This window comes from Podarcis filfolensis (genome assembly GCF_964270895.1).
Source record: "Podarcis filfolensis genome assembly, chromosome: 1".
Lineage (NCBI taxonomy): Eukaryota > Metazoa > Chordata > Lepidosauria > Squamata > Lacertidae > Podarcis > Podarcis filfolensis.
Genome location: NC_139604.1, coordinates 6,290,946 through 6,314,160, shown reverse-complemented (window position 1 = coordinate 6,314,160; position 23,215 = coordinate 6,290,946). Strand labels below are relative to the sequence as shown.

Below are 23,215 nucleotides of genomic sequence, written 5' to 3'. Positions count from 1 at the left end.
TTCACATGCTTCTTCAGTTGAACTTATCTGAAGTGTTGCTGAACACACAATTTGTTTTCAACTTCCCTTTTCAGGAGTCTACAAGTCACACAATACATACCCCCCAACATTTCTCCAATCAAAATAGGGAGAAATACTATTCCATAATAATAATATTACTATTTATACCCCACCCATCTGACTGGGTTGCCCCAGCCACCCTGGGCGGCTTCCAACATACGTATTTAACAACATAACAAAACATTAAACTTTTAAAAACTTCACATGTCTTCTAACGGCTGTAGAGTTACATATCTCTTTGGCTCATGGGTCACTGTCAGTTTGCATTTCTTAGTGCAGAAAGTATTGATCTGATGTGTAGAGATCTTTCCTATTCAGTGGCGTAACGTGGGTTGTCAGCACCCGGGGCAAGGCAAGTAATTTGCACCCCCTAGCCCATGGATTTGCGCCCCCTAACCCTAACCCCCAGATGTTGCGCCCGGTGCGGCCGGCCCCCCCTGCACCCCCCATGCTACGCCACTGTTCCTATTCGACTTCATTCAAGAGGATTCTGGAAGTTTCTGTGTGTGAAAGAACTGAGAATGCTACCTTCTGAGTTAAAGCACTATTAATATACTGTTACATGGTTATAAACATCTTGTTAGCAATTTGCAATGCAATTCTAGTCACCTCAAACTCAAATATTACAATACTAGAAATTTACAGTGCTATGCAAATTACAGCTTCGACTTTCATTTATAAATGCAGCCGATTTTTTAAAAAAATGCTGTTAGGATTTTTCTCACACTGACACCTTGGATATTGAAACCATTGTTCTGTATAATTATTATGATGGAGGAAATCTCTTTCCTCTCCCAATAAAATATAATGAAAACTGGGCAGGTGCTAGTTTCTCAATGGTTTTACCAAATTATCCACAAGGTTTGGCCTGCAAAGTATATTTCTTAGTCTGTGTTTTCTCAATGACTTATGGAAACAGTGTCCATTTTAAAGGACAGCAGGTGTTAGAACAATGAGTAGCCGCCTCCTTCACATCTGTGCTACAAAAGCTGCATCAGTGTTTACAAGAAACAGGATCATAAAAAACATCCTGCCACTAGAACACACACAGTCACACAGAGAGTTGCTATTCTTCCCCCCTTTTTTCTCACACACTGGAAGGTTTATTTATAGCCTGTCAATAAAAGCCTACCTGCTTGGAAAGAGGGGGAAACGATACTCACTTCCATGGGGAAGTGATGCAGAAGCAAATGAAGGGAAGCCCTTCTCTTGACCAGTCTGTTTTCCATTCTCTTGTCAGCTCAAACCAGATTGTTAACCCTTTGGAGATGCTTTGGGATATTTGGGGAAACAATGCAGTGCAAAGTAGGCACACTTGTGAAATATGAAGCATGCACTTCACTGTCTCCCTTTGAAACCAAAGGAACTTTCAAACTTAATTTTGGCTGACTTATGTTTTACCATATTTGCCAACTTAGCATGTAACAGGCAAAAACAAAAAACCACGGCTAGATTTACAGACCAAAGAGAAGAATGTCCCTTTCCAGCAAAGGGGAAATACAATTGTACTATTTTGTGAACACCAAAGACCAAATTTAGCACACACCATCTTGGTCACCTGCAGGATGACTTCTGTTGAGACAAAAGAGACAGGAGGAGTACAGCTCTTTAATTCTTGTGGACCTCTCAGTGACTTTTGAGACCATTGACACTGGTATCCTCCTAGACAGGCTGTCTGAGTCGAGTGTCAGAGGCACAGCTTTGGAATGGTCCTGCTCCTACTTGGCTGGCCAATTCCAGAAGGTGGTGCTGAGGGACTTCTGCTCAATCCTCTGGCAATTGTGCTTTGGCGTCCTGCAAGGTTCTCTCTTATCCCCCATACTGTTAAACTTCTATATGAAGAAACTCCTGGGTGAGGTAATATGGATAAAGGAAGAGAAGTGTCAAGAGGTAAATGACAACAAGTTCTATCTTCATCTTTCATCAAAACCAGAAGAGGCAGTGGGCATTTTGAATCAGTGCCCAGGTGTGGTAATGGCTGAAAACCAATAAACTGACACTGTCTAGGTCTAGGTGTGGAGGAACACTGAAGGGGATGTTTACCCCTATTCCCTCCAGCCATTTTCTGTTCAAAACCATGCCTCCAATTGTTTTCCCACCCATCGGAAGCAGCTAGCTACTGCACTTATGTTGAGCTGGAAAATGGTAGACAGTTGAGATTCCATCTTCTACTCATTTTGTTACGCGCACGTATAAGATCACTGGGAAAGATATAAACTAAGATGCCACCATTATGGTATTACAGTTCATACAAATATAACCTATTATTTGATTGTGGATGCGGAGTGCAGGGACCCATTAAATATGCAGTTTCAAGAGGAACGGTTTCACTGGGGTTCAGGGCATGCATTTCACATGCCCTTCTCTCTGATGCTCTGTTCTCCCTCTCCTGATTCATGCAGCATCCCACTTTCTGCTTTCTGGTCAGCCCATTTTTCTTCCCCCTGCCCAGTCTCCCAGTTCACTTCCTCTCTTCTCCTCTTTCCTTCCTACTTTCTGCTTAGCTGCCACACTTGAAAAGTACTTTGAGCTGAAAGAGGAAATGAGTAAGAGGATAGCTCTTCCAACTTCCTCTCAGCTTTATGTACTTCTCAAGGAGAAGAGAGGTAAGTACCCTCACCTGATAACGGAAAGGGGGTTCAGAGGCTTCATGGGCACCAGGGGAAGACCTGGGGGGCCCTAACATCAATTTTGGTTTCATCATATTTCCATGCAGGTGTAGTTTTAAAGCAACAGATATATGTAGAAAGGGGCCTTGACCAGCTGTATTCAGCAAGAAAATGTCGTGGGATAATATCCTTCAGCCATGTTTTAACCCACATATGGTACAGAGGCAGTTCTATTTCCATTCATATTAAAAACATTAAAACTTGACAGATTGCAGGTTGCAGAAAATATTAAACATTGCACATGTTCTGGCCATCACTGCTTAGTTTCTAATTTCCTGATATTTACTTTTTACTATACTACAAAAATGACCTCTAACCTCCTAACTGGTTAAACTTTGACACTGTTCTGGTGTTGATGTATTGTGAATATATACATTGACCCTTGCAAAATGTTAAGCCAAATAGTTTTCTAGACTATCTGCTAATAAATTACTTGGCCAATAGCCAGAGGTTTAGTATTCCTTTCTTGCCCAAACATCTGGTATATGTTAAGTGCAATTTGTATTGTGTGTAAGATTTGCAACATTATCTGTTTTAGAGTGGCATCCTACATGAACACACAGGTGAAAAAAACAAAAAAAAACACCCCTGTTTTCCCATGAAAATATTTCATAATAAAGTGTATAATGCCAAACATAGTTTGACCTAGATTTGTTTATTATTATTTTAAAATCTACCTTAATTTGCACCAAAAACCATGATTTAGGTTTTTTACTCTGCAGTAAAACTTGTGGCATATGGCATAATATTTAATATCTGGCCAACCCCATTTTTATTATTCATGACATTTTATATTTTCACCGTGGGGTCACTTTCCCTGTAAGTATGCAGTGGGATTCTTCCAATTAAATTTGAACTTTATGTCTTTCAACTTTCCTCCAAAACCTTTAGGTCCATGCACTATGTGCAGCCCTGAGGAACATGCTGCTACTGTATCAAAGTCAAACAAAACAAACTACAGTACTGTACTGACCATCTTGCCTTGAATTGAGCATCACTGCAGCAGTAGGTCCTTGTAGCCAGCAGCTGTTTCCCACACCCTCAATGTTGCCCATGGACAACATTAGCTCAGACTTCATTACAAGACAAAATGAAGTAGCCAGGAAAGCTTATTAGGGAAGGTTATATGGCCTGAGGACAGTTAGGAACCTGAAATTAAAACTACCACTCATGCTGAAAAACAGACATAAATGCCAATCCTATGATTCCAAAAGTATAACTGCACTTGTCCTTTGCAGTGCAAGATAAAAGGGATTGCATTCAGAGAGTGGAGATTATTATTTTGTTCACTGAGTTCAACAAAGGGTGTTCAGGGTGATGGTCAATAAAATAGTATTAAATGAGTTTAAGGATACGTCCTGGAAGTGGATGCAGGTGGGGAAGTGGACTGATGTGGACTGAAGAGGGAGAAGTGAAGAGAAGTGAGAAGGTAGTAAATCACATCTATGGGTAGCTGGAAAGTAAATGTCAAGGGAATTATCCTCCCCACCCCACCCCACAAGTCTAACCACATCTACTCAGAAGTAAATCCTATTGAATTCAGCAGGGCTTACTTCTGGGTATGGGTGAGGACTGTATGGAGACCTCTCTCTGTGATGCAAAGTGTTTGGGGGCAGGGTGGTGGTGGGGTTTGGGGGGGTGGTTACAGAAAGAGCAACATATATTTCTAGCTGGCAGAGTTGTGCCCTACACGATCTCTGAAAGAAAATAACAGGAGTGCAGCAATTAGGGTGTGTGTGGGTGTTGGGGGGCAAGCTCCTTGTTTGGGGGACACATGCTGCCCCCCCACATCCAGCACCACCCTATCTTTTATTAACATCCTCCTATACCCTTTTAAGGGACGCGGGTGGTGCTGTGGGTTAAACCACTGAGCCTCTTGGGCTTGCCGATCAGAAGGTCGGTGGTTCGAATCCCCGTGACGGGGTGAGCTCCCATTGCCCTGTCCCAGCTCCTGGGAACATTGCCTTGTCCCAGCTCTTGGGCTTTGCCGATCAGAAGGTCGGTGGTTCGAATCCCCGTGACGGGGTGAGCTCCCATTGCCCTGTCCCAGCTCCTGCCAACCTAGCAGTGTAAAAGCACAAAGTGCAAGTAGATAAATAGATACCACTCTGGCGGGAAGGTAAACGACATTTCCATGCGCTGCTCTGGTTTCGCCAGAAGCGGCTTAGTCATGCTGGCCACGACCCGAAATCTGTCTGCGGACAAACGCCGGCTCCCTCGGTCTATAGAGATGAGCGTGCAACCTCAGAGTCGTCCGTGACTGGACCTAACGGCCAGGGGTCCCTTTACCTTTACACCCTTTTAAATGTGGTTGTGGGTGGGGGGGAGAGGAGTTATTGGTTAGGTGTTTTTTTCTTGTTTTTATTACGTACTTTTGTGTTTTTATCTTGTATTTTCATGCTGTGAGATCTATGCATGTATACCCTTGGCGGTATACAAATTTAATTAATCATAGTCATAGAGATTGTTTAGTTATGACACATGTACACATCGCCCTCAGGGCGGTTCACAGCACAGAAACACAAAATAAAAACACAAAACGCTTCATAAAAGCTAGGAGGGCAGCATGGCCAACCCATCACCTCCTTGCTCTTCTGCCTTAGTGTTGGGGGGGGGGGCGCGTAGCAGCAGCAGGGCAGGTAAGCAGCCCAGCGGGGGGGGCGGAGACAGCTCCCCCCCCAGGAGTCACGTGGCCCTGCGCTGCTGCCCCACGGGCCGCCCTCGCCCCCTCCGCCTTCAGGTGTTCCCATAGCAACCTCCCGGGGCGCCTCCGCCGCGGGCCTGGCTGGGCCTGGCGCCCCGTTGCTAAGCAGCGCCCGGAGCAGGAGGAGAAGGCGGCGGGTGTCGCCGTGCAAAACCCGGAGCCCGGCGGGGGCGGCTTGGCTTCGGGCTGAAAGAGCCTTCGAACAAGCCCCCCCCCCTTCTAGGAACAGGGTCCGGCGGCGCCCCTCTTCGCCGACCCCGCCAGGAACGGAAGTGTGGGTCGCCGCCGCCGCCGCCATGTCCCACAAGTAAGTGCGACTCGCTCGCGGGGAGGAGGAGGCTGGCTCGCTCGCTCGCTCCTCGGGGCCCAGAAGCCTCTTTCCGAGCAGAGGCGCCTCCAAGGAAGGGCCCGATCCCGGCAGAGTTCAGCCTCTGGTTAGCCCCAAGGGAAAACTCCCCCCATGGTGCCTGCATGTAAGAGGCACACATTACAAGACGGTTCAGGAGCTCAAGTGTTCCTTGAAGATGGTGCGAATAGCTGGGTCGCTTTGTACGGAAGAAGGCAATCCTAAATTACTTTGGCCTTTAAACGTCATCGCAAATACTCTGAATTCTGCCTAGAACCAACTTTGAAGCCAGTGCAGCTGTTCCATTAGGCGAGCCATGCTCTGAAAAGTTTCCCCCCTTAACATTCTGGACCAAGGAGTTGCCCTGTTTCAAATGCACCACTTACGTAAAGTGCAATGCAAGAATCAAGATCGGCTTCCTCCAGAAACGGGTGTCATTGGCACACCCATTTCAGCCGTGCCAAGGCACTCTGGCTGTAGCTGACCCTTGGGCATCCAGGGTCAAAGCCAGGTCCAAAAAAACCACTAAACCACAGACCTGCATTTTCAAGGGGGGCGGGCGGTAATCCCATTCAACACTGGTTAAATGTAAGTACCTGTGGATCCCATCGGACTTGGTTAAGGTTACCAGACATCCCCATTTCCCGGGGACAGTCCCCGGATTTACAAATCAGTCCCCATACAAAATCCATTGAAGCTGAAAAGTGTCCCCAGATTCATTGAAAAAAATCTGGTAACCTTAGACTTGGTCTGCTTACTTCTAAGTAGACATGAATAGGGTTGCACTATTTGCTATATTTTACTTTGTTCTCTTTGTATGTACTAAAGTGTTCTCTTCCCCAACCCCCACCCCACTTTATTAGCACTTACAATAAAATGTGGGCAGAAGCCCAGGAGTCCCTCAACTGCCTGCTACAGAAGGAGATAGAAGAGAAATCCCACAAACCATTGAAAGATCGCCAAGTAGTGTTTCAAATGCTAGGCACTTTCTACGTCAAGTATGTGCAGATATTTCGCAATTTGGAAGCTGCTTATGACCAGATTGTTCACCCACAAAAGCGTTTAATTATTCGGCAAATGCTTGATGGAGTAATGGGTCGCATTTTGGAGTTAAAGAATGAAATGGTGGAGCTGGAGTTGTCAGAATATCATTACTTTGATGACATTTTACAAGATCTTAAGCTGGCTCCTGTAAGTATAGTCCCTTCATGTTGCTTTTCATATTGTAGAATCAAACCCTAAATAACTGTTTGTTTTCTTTAAATAACTGACTTCTGTGCATCTTAATATAGCTGCCCAATTGTTCTCACTTGTAAAAAACACATGAAAAAAAATTCAAAGAGCCCCACTCCATTGAATACTTGCTGGCACTTGGTTCTTGAACTGTTATTCCATTTCCATTTTTCAACTATAGTATGTGAGGTTTTTTCAGTTTCACCATAGAAATGCAAAAAGCTGCTCCAGCCCACAGCAGATTAAATCTAAGCCCTGGCTACCAAGTGCAAAGGAGATAGTAAGGATGCACCTAAGCGGAGACATGTCACCTTCACCTGTAATCAAGGAACACATGCAAAAACTGGGCTTCAGTGAGTTGGGGTGGGGGGAGCTGATAATACCCCAGCAAGCCTCATTGAGAATCACGGATTTACCGGTAATTTATTTCTCTCATACAGCTCCACCTGTTGCCCACATCATGAACTGCATCAAACTTTCATTTTAAAAAAAATCAGCACATAAGCTATGTTTACATTCTTCACACAAAGCTACCTTTACAAAAGATGGCTACTGAGAACCTTCAAATTGCTCCTTGAGAACCCCTAAGTTCCAAAACCAGTTTTCAAAAGACTCTTTCATCAGGGTGGTTTGAGGGAAAATAGCCTATCAGTGGTGCATCTCCTGTGCTAATAGTGAGCAAGCTATAAATATCTTTCTTCTCCCACATGCCGAAATACCCACATCTGTGTCTTTGGCTAGCCCTGATCCATGTAAGCACTTTATCCAAGCAAGAAATGCAACACATTAAAGAAATTGTTTAGCTAATTTCTAGGCAACATATTGAAGTTATAGCATTCTCTTATTTTACCTGTAAAGGCAGATTAGCAAGTTAGTATTTGTGAGTGACGTTCAAATATAAATAATACAGCTTTGGCATTCTACAGCCTACTATGTTAGTATAAGTTGCTCTTTCCAACTGTGGGTTGCACTTAAGGATTTTTTTTGCAATAATTAGTAATGAATAAGTACACTTAACAGCTATCTTCTGTACTGCAGCCTGATGCAGTACCTTTTGTGCTTTTATTAGCATCTTCAAGTGTTCATATATCACATTATCTTGTTGATTTATAACCCATTTCATAGCCGAGCTCTCAGTTATAAGACAACTGAAAGGCAACATAACCAGATTCAGGAATCCCTTCATTGGGATTATATATTGCTGAAATAAGTTAAGACAATTGCAGAATAATAGCAACTTTTATGCACATCCATAATTCAGCATTCCCAGAAATGTATGTTTAATTGGGCACTTTTGACTGTTTTGTAGAGAAATTGTATTCGTTGAATGACCAGCATGATTTACAAAATTAACTTTTCCTCTCCACTAGGAAAACATTGAAATTCCAATCCCAAGGTATTTTATTAAGGAGAAAATAAAGGTGTTGAAAGAGAGGGAGAAAATCCTTGCTCAGATAATGCTGGATGCTGGGATGTATGATGGTGAACCTGTGAGTATATCTATGTAATCAGTTCAGGCAGGGCTGCTGCAAGAGATGGTTCTACCTCCTGCTCTCCTCTTCTTCCTCCGCTGCCATTGTTGACCCATTCCTATTCCTATTCATCTTCTCCAGCCTTGTTTATCTGATGCCTTAGTGGTGATAGCAGAGGCAGTTTCTCTTCTAGTCCCTGCTCTTCACTTACTCACTCTTGGAAGGGCCAAGAGCATCCTTCCTCACAGCCAGGCCTTCTGGGAGAGGTGCCAGGAGAGTGCCTGCACTGCCATCAGTGCAGTGTCTAAAATTCATGCTTAAACCTAGTAAAAAAAAGATGTCGAACTTACTTTAAAATGTTATAACATTTCACAAGTTTAAACCACAGTTTTAGCGACTGTGGCAAACCACAGTGATGTTTCATGCACTCTCTTGGCCACCTTTCCCAGAATATATTGCATTGAGTAATGACTCCTAAGGCCTCCCAGGTTGGGTGACCAGGGATACCAGCCGTAGCAGGAGGGCCAGCTGGTGAGAGAACCAGGCAATAATAAGGCAGGCAAGGCCCAGGAATGCTCCAGTTTGCACCTGAGAGGTGTATGGGGTGTTCAGGGAGGGCTAGTGCCTCTGTGGGGGGAACAACTTTGTTCACCTTTTGCCCCCACCCTGCACTCGGCTCTCACCTGTGGCTCCTGGCAGCTGGCAGCAGGTAACTGCAGCCACACCCCAGGAAATGCCTTTGACTGGCCTGCTAAACCAGGTGAGGGTGGCTGATGCATCTCAAACCCTCAGTGAGTTAGGGACTTCCGCTACATGCAAAGAGAGGCTCTGGCGCATTGAGCAGACGAGACCAATAGTGGACCCAATGGTCAGGAAGGTGGTTTCTGCATGTGCTGTAGAGGGAAGTGAGGGGCAGATGTGGCTCATCAACCTGGGAAAGTAGCCCTCTAGGAGAAGGAAAACTCTGGTTTTAAATCTCTGCTGACCTGAAGGTGGCTAGGTTCCTAGTTGCTGTCCTTTCCCAAAAGCGACGCCAAGGAGCTCTACAAGCTAATTAAGGCGTAGTATGCCTTTCCATTTTATAGTATTTTATTGTTATAGTGGTGTTTTAGCGATTGCTTTTTTTTTTCTCCTTATGGCACAAGCTGTTATTTATGTGTTGTTTTTACCTGTATGGGCCTATGGCCGTAATAAATGATATATATATATATATAATCTCTGCTGACTTGTGGGAGAAGAAAAGGTAAGGAGCAAATCCGACACAAATCTGGAGTGGAGTCCCTGAGACAGTTGGATGGCACCTAGTAGGCCACTTTCTGGCAACTCCTGCAGCCATGCTGGTGCCAAATGTCTTACTCTGCTTTCCTTTGGACCCCATCAGCGAGGCTGAGAGGGGGTTTTGTCATCTGGGCAGCCCAGGACCTCCATAGACACTAGAGAGCAGTCACTTTGGTGCTGCTAATGCAGCGGTTTGACTTCACCCCTGGAGGTGCACTCCATTTTCTCTTGAGACAGATGGATGCCACCCAACACCACCTGAAATAGTTGTCTCATTCTGCCACATGATTAGACCAACCCTTAATACAGGGATAGTGCAGATTCTGGAGCACCCAAGGAAGGCCCATGCTGCGTTCATCTCTTTACATCTGTCATCCTGTTTCTGACTCTCTGCACAGCATACCTTTCCCTGCAGGAGTGCTAGACATTTGGACAGAGAGCAGATATTAGGATTTTTAGGTAACAAAGTTATCTTGCTATTTTCTGAGTTGATGGAGACAAAGCAAAATTATGATCCAGGAATGGGGAGTGCTGTCCATTGGTTGCGTGATTACAGCGTCCTAGACAGATATTCCTGTTAGTATTTCCCCCTCTGGTAAATTATAAATGGTGAGCCCTTCATTCAGGAGTGTGTTGCTTTTATTGTCTCATATAATGCACCATGTAAATGGTCCAATGCAAATATAATATTATAAAATAATCTGTTTAGATCAGGTTGTGAATTACCTTGGAATTCTTTTTTAAAAAATGCTTTATTGATTTTAAAAACAAAACAAAACAGTCAACAAAAACAATCCAAAATTGATACATATTACCAAAAAAAAAATTAGATTCATACATAACTAATTCCAACATGACTTCCATTGTGGTTCCTATATTATATTTTTGACTACGCACTTTCCTTTATCTCTCCTAAGTTATTTCAGTTGTATTGGTTTTGTAAAATTCTCTTACTTCATGCAGAAGTCAATTCAGGCCTGCCAAATAATTTAGATTTTTACAATGTTCTTTTAGCTATGCTCTGTAAATGCCCCACTCTCTATTAAATATTTGATCTGTATCATCTCGGAATCTTGCTGTCATTCTTGCTAGCTCTGCATATTCTAACATTTTGGTCTGCCAATCCAATTTGGAAGGAATGGATTCTCCTTTGCATCCTTTTGCAATTAGAGTTCTTGCTGCTGCTATTGCATACATAATAATTCTCCTTAAATTTTTCAGAATTTCATTACTCATTATATCCAGCATAAAAGCTTCAGGCTTCTTAGGGAAGGAATATTTAAACATTTTCCTAAGCTCATGATATATTGTATCCCAAAATCCCCTTTTTTGTGGTTCCACCACATGTGGATCATCGTGCCTTCTACCTCCCTGCATCTCCAACAAATGCTTTACCTGGTTTTATACATTTTGGCCAATTTTACAGGTGTTAGGTACCATCAGTAAAGCATTTTGATGAAATTCTCTTTCAAATCATAGCACACAGTGAATTTCAGGTCCTCCCTCCATAACCTTTCCCATGATTCCATTTGGATATTGTAACCAAAATCTCTGGCCCGTTGGACCGTAACTGATTTTACTTCTTCCTCCTTGACCTCCCAGTCAAGGAGAAGTCTGTACATTTTAAGAGAGTGGTTTTTTGGGTTTTTTTGAATTAGATCTTTCTCCAGTCTTGAAAGTTCTGTGGAAAAGCCTTTTCTGTTTGTCTTTTTGGAATGTCTCGTTCATTTGCAACCAATCTGTTAAATGGGTTCGAATTTCTTCCAATTTTTTTAAATTTTAGCCTATTTTCCTTTTCTTCCAATAAATCTTGGTGAATTGACAATTACCTCTCATGTGTTTTTTTCTTTACCGAGAACGCTTTGTTGGGGATAGCCTCCATGGCGTTTTTGGCTCTAGTAAGTCCTTATACTTAGCCCACACGATATATAACGATATATACCATATATATATATATATATATATATATATATATATATATATATATGCCTAGTATGTGTACCTAGTATGCTGCCATAGCAGCATACTATACTGCCATAGCAGCAAAGAAAAAGTGGGAAGCATCAATGCAGGAGTATAAAATACATGCATTTTGATGGAATTTTGTGCACCTGACACATTTCTGCAAAGAAATAGGAAAGAGCAATGTTGTTTAATTGGAATTCCTCTGGGACAGGATAAAGACAATGTTCTAGATGTATTTATTTTTCTCCTATGCTTCCATTTTATGTTATAGAAAAAAGTTGTGAAGCTCATGCCCTTAGAAGAAGCTATTAGAACCATTCAAATAGCTGAGCGGGCTCGTCAGGGCCGACTCCGGGCTACATTCATGAAGCAAATCTATCTGGAAGAAAAGAGAGAGAGGCTAGCCAGGCTTACGGGTGAGAAAGGCCTAGATATAGATGGTGCTGTGTTATTCATTCAGAAGGTAAAATATCTTCTTTTTAATCAGAGATATATTGCTATGAAAATGGAATGCATGTTTAGTTGCCTTTGAAAAAGAGAATAATCTATATTTAAACTAGTAATCCACAATCTCTTCTAATCCTGGCATGCTTTGTTAATTGACTTGGTTTTTCTGAGATGTTTTTAGAGGTCTCTTGGAGAAAGCTCAGGGTTTTTTATGAAAGTTCTGTCAGAAAAAGCTTGGAAAGCCTGGATCTGCGATAATCCCTTATTCTGCTGGCAATAGCCTCCTGCTGTCATTACTTCTTCCTGCTCCCCAAATGTGCTACCACCTCCCTTACCAGGGTTGCGTGGCTGTGGAGGCAGCAGCTTCTGGTGAGGTCTTGCGGAACTCCTGCAAGATCTTGCTGGAAGCTGCCACCACACAACTGTGGTGCTGGAGGGTGACCATAGAATCGTAGGACTCCGCTAGATTGGTAAAGAAAAAGTGTTTTAGTTACAGATAGGTAGCCGTGTTGGTCTGTCATAGTCAAAACAAAAAAAAATTTTTTTCCTTCCAGTAGCACCTTAAAGACCAACTAAGTTAGTTCTTGGTATGAGCTTTCGTGTGCATGCACACTTCTTCAGATACACTGAAACAGAAGTTGCCAGATCCTTCTATATAGTGAGAAGGTGGGGAGGGGTATTACTCAGAAGTGTTTTATAAGTGATGTTTATGCATTATAACACTGTGACACCAGATGGCGCTGTGGAGTTCCATTTTTTTCCAACGCGATTTCTCATACAGTGATACCTTGGTTTGCATACGTCTTGGATTACAAACCCGGAAGTGCGTGTCCCGGTTTGCAATCTTTTTTTGGATTACAACCCCCCTTTTTTTCTTTTTTTGGGGGGGATTACAATTTTTTTGGGGAGGCCCCATTGATGAAAGCACGCCTTGGGTTACAACCTGTTTTGGTTTACAAATGGACCTCCGGAACGGATTATGGCTGTAAACCAAGGTACCACTGTACACAGTTTGCAACACATTTAACTGAAATGCTTCTTTGATGTGTCTAGATCTGGCCATAGAATCTTAGAGCTGGAAGAGACCCCCAAGGGTCATCTGGTCCAACCCCCTCCAATCCAGGAATCCTAGCTAAAGAACCCCTGACAGATGGCCAACCAACCTCTGCTTAAAAACCTTCAAGGAAGGAGAATCCACAACCTCCTGAGGGAGACCATTCCACTGTGGAACAGCTCTTACTGTCAGAAAGTTCTTCCAGATGTTTAGTCGGACTCTCCTTTCTTCTAACGTTGAAGCCATTGGTTTGAGTCCTACCTTCCAGGGCAGGAGAAAGCAAGCTTGCTCCGCCTTCCATGTGACAGCCCTTCAGAGATTTGAAGATGGCTATCATATCTCCTCTCAGGCTCCTGTTTTCCAGGCTAAACATACCCAGCTCCTTCAACCACTCCTCATAAGGCTTGGCTTCTAGACCCTTGATCATACTAGGTGCCCTCCTCTGCACACGTTCCATGCTCCAGAGTATGCTTTGACACACCCAGGCACTATAGTTTTCTGTTTTTCCTGGCTCAGTTGATTGAGCCAGGAGAAACTGGGAAAAACAACAACTCCAAGACAATGGATTCTACAATACTGAAATCTGCTGTGAGGTTTCCAAACAGCTGTTTGGTGAGCTGTTTGTTTCTCTGATAAAAATGGCATCTTTGGCAGGATAGGGGCACTTACAACAATAGAGAAGAATTGCAAATTGCCAAAAATATTCTGCTCACTTAACAATTTTTGGTAAACAAATATATCAGGTATCTGGAAAGCATGAGAAGTCATGTCACTGAATGCATGAAAGGGGTGGTACTTGAAGCCACCAGGATTCATGTCTTCAAATCTTCCTTGTAACCCCCAACTGACTGGGAATATTTCAATTGAAAGCTGAGTTGTCTTTGTTGTTAAATGGAAAATTTGTGATAATATTGAAGGAGTAAGCTTCCTAAGACATTAAATGGCAAACAGATTTTTTATGCCTAGAAGAATGGGCGACCACAGCCTGTGGAGCACATGCAGCCCCTGAAACAGCTGGAAGGCCCATGGGCTCTTGGTAGAAGATCAAAAATCATTCTAGTTTTCATTTAAAAATATAAATCCAACCCTCATATTTGCAGAAAATGTGTTATGGGAAAATTGTCCAGCGGGGTTCTTGATATCAATCAAAGGAGCATTCATTTCATATTAGATTATATGACCAGCACATGTTTCTCAACAACATGACTCTATGTAAATATGTATGGGTGATGGGTGATGTTATTTATCCTTGGAGCAGACTCATTGGGGAAAAATTATTAATTTGAATGTGTCTACCCTGAGTATGAATTAGTTGGATGTTACCCTATGATCATAAAATGCTTTTTGATGAAAGCTTAAGAATTTCCTTCAATTCTTACAACTGTACATATCCTTTCTTACATTACTTCTGCATTTGAAAAGTATTTTTGTGAAAAAAGGGTGCAGCTTCAATGATTAAGTCATTTCTTTACATTGCATTCGTGTGTATAGTGTTGTGCAAAATTATTTGAAAAGACAGAGAAATAAAGGGTTAAAATGGGTTAAAAGATAAATCATACAAACTCCAAATGAATTCACAGAATTATCACCTCCAAATTACACTACAAACAAAGCAGGAAAGATTGAGACCCAATGCCAAAACCCCCAGATGGTAACTGTTAATGATACATTGCTAGATTTGGAGTCTGTTTTTTCCTTCCTCTATTTGTTTTTCTCCTTGCTGCTGTGCAGGAAGTTGTAAAAAGGGCAATTAATCTCATTAGGTTTGTATCCCAAATTCAGCTTTGGCGTGGATATGCCCAGTGGAAGAAAAGTTTGAAACTCAGAGAAGAAGAAATGGTATTTCTAGGGATGGTGAGTCTTCATGTACCTTTCCTTCCAGTTTGCCATTTTAAATAATTCCAGATTTTAGATGCTATCAAATGGGTGTTCTAAAACTCTGTGTTATAAAGGTTACCTGCTAACAAGAATAAATGTCTGCATCAAAACAGTCCCCAGTTGTCATTACGAATACTGTATCCTGTATACCTAACCAAAATAAGAACAGAAAAGTGATAATTTGGGTCAGGGGCAGAGGTGAATGTAGTATATCACTACTGCCACTAAGTGGCAAATGAGGAGAGAAGTGTGGGGTGGTCAGCTGCACTTCTGCCCCTTAAGTCATCACCTAACACTGATGATAGTGTAGCTTCTCTCCCACACCAGTACTGAATATGACTCTTTTAAGTGAATAAATATTATAATTACCTTTGATATGTGCGCAAGTGCATAGACCTTGCTATGTTTTGCCTGTCTTTCTGTCACTTCCAGAGGTAGCACTCAGGAAGGATTCCCATAGCGCTTAGTAGAACCCACACTTTGTTGCCCCAGGGCAGAAACATCTTGCATCTCAGGGGAAGGGACTGCTCATTCCCCACGCTTCATCCATTTATTTCTTAACCATGGTATACCACTTGTTGTAGGAGAAAACATCACAGTGGAATTTTAAAAAGGTAAAACAATAAAATTATCTCTAAAAAATTTACAGCCATAATTTAAAATGTACAAAAAGTTAAAACTGCAATAGAATAGACTAAAACAGATTAAAGCTGCTTGGCAGGGGCCAAAAAGAACACAGCAAAGTCACTGGCCTGGTACCAATAGTGTACTCCTAGTGCATGTGAGAGCGAGGAAAGAAGAGAAGAAGAAGAGTTTGGATTTGATATCCCGCTTTATCACTACCCGAAGGAGTCTCAAAGCAGCTCACAATCTCCTTTCCCTTCCTCCCCCACAACAAACACTCTGTGAGGTGAGTGGGGCTGAGAGACTTCAGAGAAGCGTGACTGGTCCAAGGTCACCCAGCAGCTGCATGTGGAGGAGCGGGGAATCGAACCCAGTTCACCAGATTACGAGTTCATCGCTCTTAACCACTACACCACACTGGCTCCTATTGAACCCCATGGGAATCCTTGCATGGGTACTTCTCCCATACACTATACCTACAGAAATGAGGTTAAGAATAAAAATTACAAGCAGGCTTTAATGTGCTATTTATTCCAAACCAATCTTGTAAATGACATTGATGTGACTGAGGAGCATATCAAAAGTTGGATCACTGGTACTTATCATAGTCATACCCCCCTGCCACCCACTAGAAATGATCTGGATATTGTTGTTGTTAATAAATAACAATAATAAATATTATTATTATCACTGCCCACCATTTAAAGAAAGCTTCCTCTGCCTAATGGGTTTCTGTATATTTAATAGAAGAAAAATATTCAAAAAGTGGCAAAAAATACTCTCTAAATCTGTGAGAAAGAAAGATACTTACCGTTAACATAATTTCTATCAACAGTGTCCCACTACCCACTGCCCACCCATATGTAACTGCAAGGAACTAGGGTGGGAAAAGGAAGATGGCTCCTTTAACCCATAGGCTGGTGCCTTCCCATTGGTAGAAGAATGTTGTTATTGTTGGGATACTGCCAGGGAGATAAAGTCCATCTTGACTCCACGTCGTCTCCGGACGTCCATCGATCTCCCGTAGACACGCAGTGTCAGCAATTAGCGACACGAGCTCCAGAAAATAGATTGCCACATTCCTGGGCTCATGCACACTCTATCAGCAGATAATGCACAGCAAAAGTTGCACTCAGGAGAGCATTATTTACAAGTTTTATTCAGCGTTGATCAGAACAAAAAAACCATGACTGCCTGCTTCAGTGTCTCCGACACAGAGAGAGAGAAAATGAAAGCAACAGAGAACATAAACATCCTGTGAACAGGAAATGCGCAGGCTGTGACACAAACATCCTGCTCCCTTTTAAGGTGGAACGGAAATATCCTAACAGTTATACCCTGCCCATCAGGCTGAGTTTCATATCTAAAAACATAATAAAAATATCAAGCATTAAAAACCTCCTGATACAGGGCTGCTTTCCGATGTCCTCTGAAAGTTGTCTAATTCTTTATCTCCTTGACATCTGAAGGGAGGGCGTTCCACAGGGAGGGCAGCACTGCCAAGAAGGCCCTCTGATGAACCAGGGAAATGGACACTAGTCTAGATATGTTAGATTTAAATCACTTACTGTCTTGCCAGTCAATTAATATCCAGTAAAGAGAGTATGGGTGGGATTAATTCAGAATAAAAACGGCCTTTTCTTTTGTTATTCGTAAGTGCTGGTTGTGATCCTCTTTAAGATTATGTTCTATTCCATGAACAGTTGGGGAACCTGGTAGGTCTCATACACGTTCATGTTGGTGTTCCTGTGGGGTGGGGCAGCAGGTAGTGGTCAAGACCCCTTTGATATATGATTGTACCAGCATATATATTTTTATTATTATAAAATTATTTGCAGGGCTTGCTTTTCTTATGCTTTCAGAGTTAAATGAATTGCACATGGTCCTCTGTTGTTTTAAACTTATCCCAGTGGCGTAGCGTGGGTTGTCAGCACCCGGGGCAAGGCAAGTAATTTGCGCCCCCAAACCCGTGGATTTGCGCCCCCTAACCCATGGATTTGCCCTAACCCCAGATGTTGCGTCCGGTGCGGCCCGCCCCCCCTGCACCCCCCACGCTACGCCACTGACTTATCCTCAAACAAATGCTGACATGTCTAGTAAGAATGACTAATTTTTCCTATGGAGGAGGAAGATATTCTCATCTGGGTTGCTTCTCCCGCTCTAGGAGGCTGGGCTATACAAATCAGGCCATTGTTATTCCTTGTGTGGGAGAGAGCTCCCCCCACAGTTTTTCTGTCCTTGCTGCTCCAGGAGTCAGGGTCAAACTATGTCCTCACCTTCCCCATTTCTTAATCTAGTTTTCCTCCATCTCTCACTTTTCTTTTCTTTTCTTTCTTCTCTCTGCCTTTCTCCCTTGTTAAAAGCCTGCATGGCTTTCTTGCTGGCATAATGAAGGAGCCATTTCCAGCCAGCCCAAGACCTTCAACACTCAAGAGCAGCCCTCAGCATGTAGGAGGGCCTTATTCCTTGCCAGTGGAGAGGAGAGACAAGTTTTGGATGGGTGATGTTAGTTGCATGCAGGTCAGATATTTTGCTGTTAGCTCATGTACATGGAAACATGATTTCCTGTCTGCCTTGTGTGACATGCAGACAATCTTACAGTGGCTGCCCAGAAAAGATACAACAATCCAAGTGCTGTTTCAAGTCCAGGAAAAAGTCAGACAAGCCCTTCTTGACTAACACAGCCATGGATGGCATTATACAAATACTATTTTCTTAATCACTTTTAGAATGTACTTAAATGCAGCTTTTTCATGTGAAAGGACATAATTTGACCATCAAAAACTTTTCCTCTCTGTCTCTTTTAATGTGTATCTTACATATATTTATTTAATTACATGGCTTGAATAATGTATTTTATTTCCTCTTGTGCTTCAGCTAGTTAGAAAAGTAAATCTCTCCATAGAATGGCTCTCATTATAAATAATATAAACTGTGGTCAAAGAAATAATTAGATTCCTTATAGCAAAACTTCAAGCTCTATAAATAAGTAGAGCGTGAATATTCTTCAGCTCCTGCAAACGGGAAAATAAGATAGCTCAGGGGTGTCAGATGTCTGTTTCATTAAGCAAATCTGAAAATGCCATTTTGGCTTTATTTATTTTCTGCAGTTATTCTCCGGAGTTCCTTGTTGTGTTACTGATCTCATTAATCCAAACTTTGACTACTTTACATCCTTTTTATACTCTAAAATAACTGTTGTTTATATATCTGCTGGTTTTTCATTTCACAAAAAAAGTAGGATGCTCCCTAAAAAAAAAAACTTATGTCAAATAAACCGGCCCAGGACCTTTGGAATCCAGAGGACATAGAGGAATGAAATTCTGGGGAAACCTGTTCCTTAAAGAAAGAGGAGGAGGAGATTCTAGATTCACATTGCATTCCAAATTTAGGAATCTTCTTGTCCCAGACTGCACCATGTTCAGGTGTGACAGCCAACCCCAGTCCTATGCCCCTTTGCTCTGTATAGCTTAGCAGCACAAGCCTGGAAAAGAAGAAAAAGTTATCCTTTACAAAGATAGAGCACTATAAGACTTCTGATGCAGGCTGGCAAAGTGTTTCTTGTTGGTGTTAAACTGCAACACTTTGCAGGAATTGGGATTGGGTGTGTGTGAAATTAGATTTTTAAAACTCCCATGGAGACAAGGCAGTTTTTGAGAGGGAGGAAGTGGGAAAGGGCACCTTTTTACTTTTCAGGAGATAAGCAGTCGCTAGGCATACAAGATATATGGTTTTGTACTAGTGATATAGTGAAAGCAGCTTAAAAGATACAAAATTGGTAAAAGACATTCCACTAGTTCTAAATTATGCATTTTTCAAAAGTGAACAAGAGGCTGCCACCATGCAAAAAAAAAGGAGCCCTATCTATCAAAGGGGTAGCACCTTTGGAATTGTGTGCATTTCCCCATTGGGAGACCCATGTGGCCAGAGGCCTAGCTAGGCTCCCATGTGCCCTTGGCCAGGAGCTGTTTCAGCACCCGCCTTATCCCTTGCATTCCTCTGCCAAGGCACCCAGAGCAGTGGAGTGGCCCAGGGAGTGCACAGGCAGGCGGGCGGGCTCCAAACCAGAGTGGAGAGGGGCGGTTTTTGTGCCTCCCTGGGCCTGCGCCGTTAGCAGGAGCCAAGCTGCCCAACCCCTAGGTACGTTCCTGCGTGTGGCAGGCCTGCGTGTGGCATGCACTATTTTAGTAATCTCCCTTGAATGAGGGGATTACATTAGTAAAAGAGGTTTAACAGCATACCCAGAGCACACCTAGAACTGCTATCAAGAAAGCAGCTATTTCATTGCAACATTAGTGAATTTAGCAAGAACTCTTATTGTCATATTACATTGGTAAAATATTTCTTTATTACATTATTGAGCATCCTACATTCAGAACTGTTGCTCTGAGTTAATTATCAGCCAACCTGCAGATTCCTAGGGCCAACACCAGAGTTTATTTTTATTTTTCAGGTGAATCGAAACTGTGACCATCATGCATGAAATTCAACGAATTCCCATTTTAAAAAATGAAAATAAGGAGTTTTTTCGAGAACAAAGCACACTTTGTGACTGATGGGCTGGAATGGTTTGTTTCATGGACTAATGTCCACTTTTGCCTTATCAATTTAAACAACAGTTTAAGACAAAGCTCATCAAACATTAGATAAGCATTTTAAGTTAATGGGCCATATAGTCCTATCATTTGACAAACACGAGAAGTGCCTATTGCAGCCTATTTTTACAGAAACATCAATTATTAATAGGCATATTATTGCTGACAGAGGACCCAGCTAAATATGTGAATTTCGTTATCCTGTTTTGGGTCATTAACTGTAGGAAGCTTGTAAACATAATGGTTTCTATTCACATAGGAAACCTTCATTAAGATGTATTATTCTACTGCTGATATGACCATCACATACTACTAAATATGCAGCCTGCATCTAAGACGTATAAATTTATTTTTAAATGAGTAACTGCTCATAGGGTGAGTTAACAAATTTGAAATTTGCACAACCAGGAAAAAGCTTGAACGTAACAATATGAGGCAATTCTAAAGGAAAAGCATAGGTGCAATACCTCCCAGGTTTAGGAAATCTACATAATGGGTAGAGTGTAAAAGGATCAAGTGTTTGCTTTGGTTTGAATACCCACAATAGCTTACGCACAGATTTTAGTAGGCATTCTGAAGCTTGGGGCACAATTGAAAATGGCACAATGAAAGCAGGTTATTAAGAAGAAGATGAAGAATTCAGTTCTAGGATTTCAAAAAGCCAATTTCATTTCACGTGGTACTTACAAATTCACTCATGCATCAAAATACATGGGGAAAGGCTAAGTTAAGGTGCCTACTTAAGCTCCCATGTCATGTAAGAGGGAAGCGCATTCTGCTGCCTCGCATACTGTGCTCACTCCTAGTTTGGCCTCCACATTTTCATTTGATGCCTCAGCCACAGTCTTCTTACTCTGTTGAATGGGAGCAACACTGATCAGTAGTAAAAAATAAATAAATTGTAAGATACTTTTAAAATCTAACCCTTAAATTCTGACATTCAAAGGCAGGGAGGCATCAATAGGAACAGGTCTCTCCAAGAACCTTGTTTAGAACCGTGGCAATAGAAGCTCAAAATGCATGGTTTAATTTAGGGAAGGTACCTGCAAGTTCCAAAGAATGCCAGGGTGCTTCATAAACTATGTCTAAGGAACTATATAAGGCAACAATTTTTTCTTCAGAAAAGTGAATTCTTGTCTAAGTCAGGAGAATGGAAAGGAGCACAATTCTGGCAAAACTAATAGAAGTGGGGCAGAAATTGAGGAGCATATTACAAATGCATGGAGACTAGGGAACTGAGTGAAAAAGTGATAAGAGAAGTTACTGGACTTACCAATGAATTAAAATCGATGTCACTAGGCCCAGAGAGCACCCATCCCAGAGTTCCAATAGGAATCAAAGGTGAAACTACTGGTTGTCTAACAAAAGCAAGCAACTTGTTAAATTGGCTTATGTTTTAGAGGATTTAAAAATAGCCAATGTAACGTAAATTTTTTTAAAAATATCAAGAGGCAGATATGGACAATTACAGGGCAGTTAGTTTATTGTCCTAGGGAAATTGGTGGTAAACATTATTAAATTTATCAAACATACAATAAAACATTTCTTTCTGAGTAAGGATCAGCATCACTTTTGCAAAGGAAAATCCTGCCTCAAATTTAAGTCCTTTGAGAGTATCAGCAACCACATGGATCCAGTAGACATATTTAGACTTTCAAAAAACTTTTAACAAACTGAAAGGTTCCTGAGCAAATTAACAGTATGTACCGGTAATTCGAGGATAGACTCATGGATTGCTAACCGGTCAAAGAACAGGAAGCAGCAGGAATAATGGAGAGATGGGATCTCCTTAGCAGTGAAATGGCTACATTTATTGATGACTTCCAATTATTCTGGATACTGCGAATTTAAATTGGTTTTAAATAGCTCCCATAGCATTGCTCCAAATTGAGCAAATGGACAACTGAACACAGTACTATTTACTAGAAAGCAACAGCGGAAGATTATTAGCTTCAGGCATTGCTGTCAACTTTGGGAGCATGTTGGGCTAGATGGACTAGGCATGGGACAACTATTCCAAGCAGTGGCAACTGAATATGCAAGCCCCCCCCCCCCCCTTTGAATGACTGGCAGTGGATTCAGGAGGAGCAAAACAGCACCGTTCCGCTGTGGTCCCTAAACTAGTCATCCATCTTCCTTCCCTAAGGCAAAAACTGCCCTTGGAGGGGGAAGCAGCTAGGAAGAGGTGGTGGCAGTGCCCTGAATTTATTGTGATGCCAGATTATATAGATTACATAGAGTTTTTTGTGCCAAGTGCCTTTTCAACTGTAGTTCCTGTCACCAAAGTTCCCACTTGTGTGTATGACATGCGGCCATCCTCCCTATCATCTGTTATGGGATTTAGATTTGAGTACAGCAGATTTCGTTGAAATCCTGTGCTCTGCTGTGGTATGGACAGTGCAGAAGTTGATTCTTGGGCACTGAGTGGAAGGGTGTTGATGCTTTACCTCACCTCTTTTGGGAATGTAATATTAGTTGGTATGGTGGCTGGGAGTGAAATCTGAGCGAGTTTAGTACTCAGGCTAAGGCTGCTCCTCCCCCAGGGAGTCCAGATGGGTCAGCAGAGGCTACATGGAACCAATGCAGAACTCTGGCTAGTGTGAAGTTGAGCACAGGATTCAACTATTAATTTTTCCAAAACCTCTACAGTCACAGTAGTAGGTAAAAATGAACATCTTTTCTTGAAATGTTGTAATAAAAGCAGCAAGAAGGCTGAGCTTTTGCTCCCTATGCTGGTTTACTTTTTCTTAGATGAAGCTATTAAAATAATGGGAAACATCTATAGTATTTTTTTATTAAAGCATTTTACTCTCTTAATTTTTATTTTATCCATTTTACCACAGTTCTCCCCCCTCAGGGGAAGTGGATTTTCTCACAGTCTCTTACCAGC

At 42.1% G+C, this 23,215-nt stretch overlaps 1 protein-coding gene across 1 annotated transcript in view; it reads left to right on the top strand.

Annotated features, from left to right (window-relative positions):
- Nucleotides 1–5,407: 5,407 nt before the first annotated feature.
- DRC11 (dynein regulatory complex subunit 11) overlaps nucleotides 5,408–23,215 on the top strand; it is an 89,500-nt gene continuing 71,692 nt past the window's right edge. Inside the window, exons 1-5 of the mRNA XM_083628489.1 lie at nucleotides 5,408–5,740; nucleotides 6,643–6,970; nucleotides 8,383–8,502; nucleotides 11,999–12,190; nucleotides 15,011–15,082. Of these exons, the coding sequence (XP_083484615.1) occupies nucleotides 5,730–5,740; nucleotides 6,643–6,970; nucleotides 8,383–8,502; nucleotides 11,999–12,190; nucleotides 15,011–15,082 (723 nt within the window). The 5' untranslated portion in view covers nucleotides 5,408–5,729. The remainder of the gene's footprint in view (nucleotides 5,741–6,642; nucleotides 6,971–8,382; nucleotides 8,503–11,998; nucleotides 12,191–15,010; nucleotides 15,083–23,215) is intronic.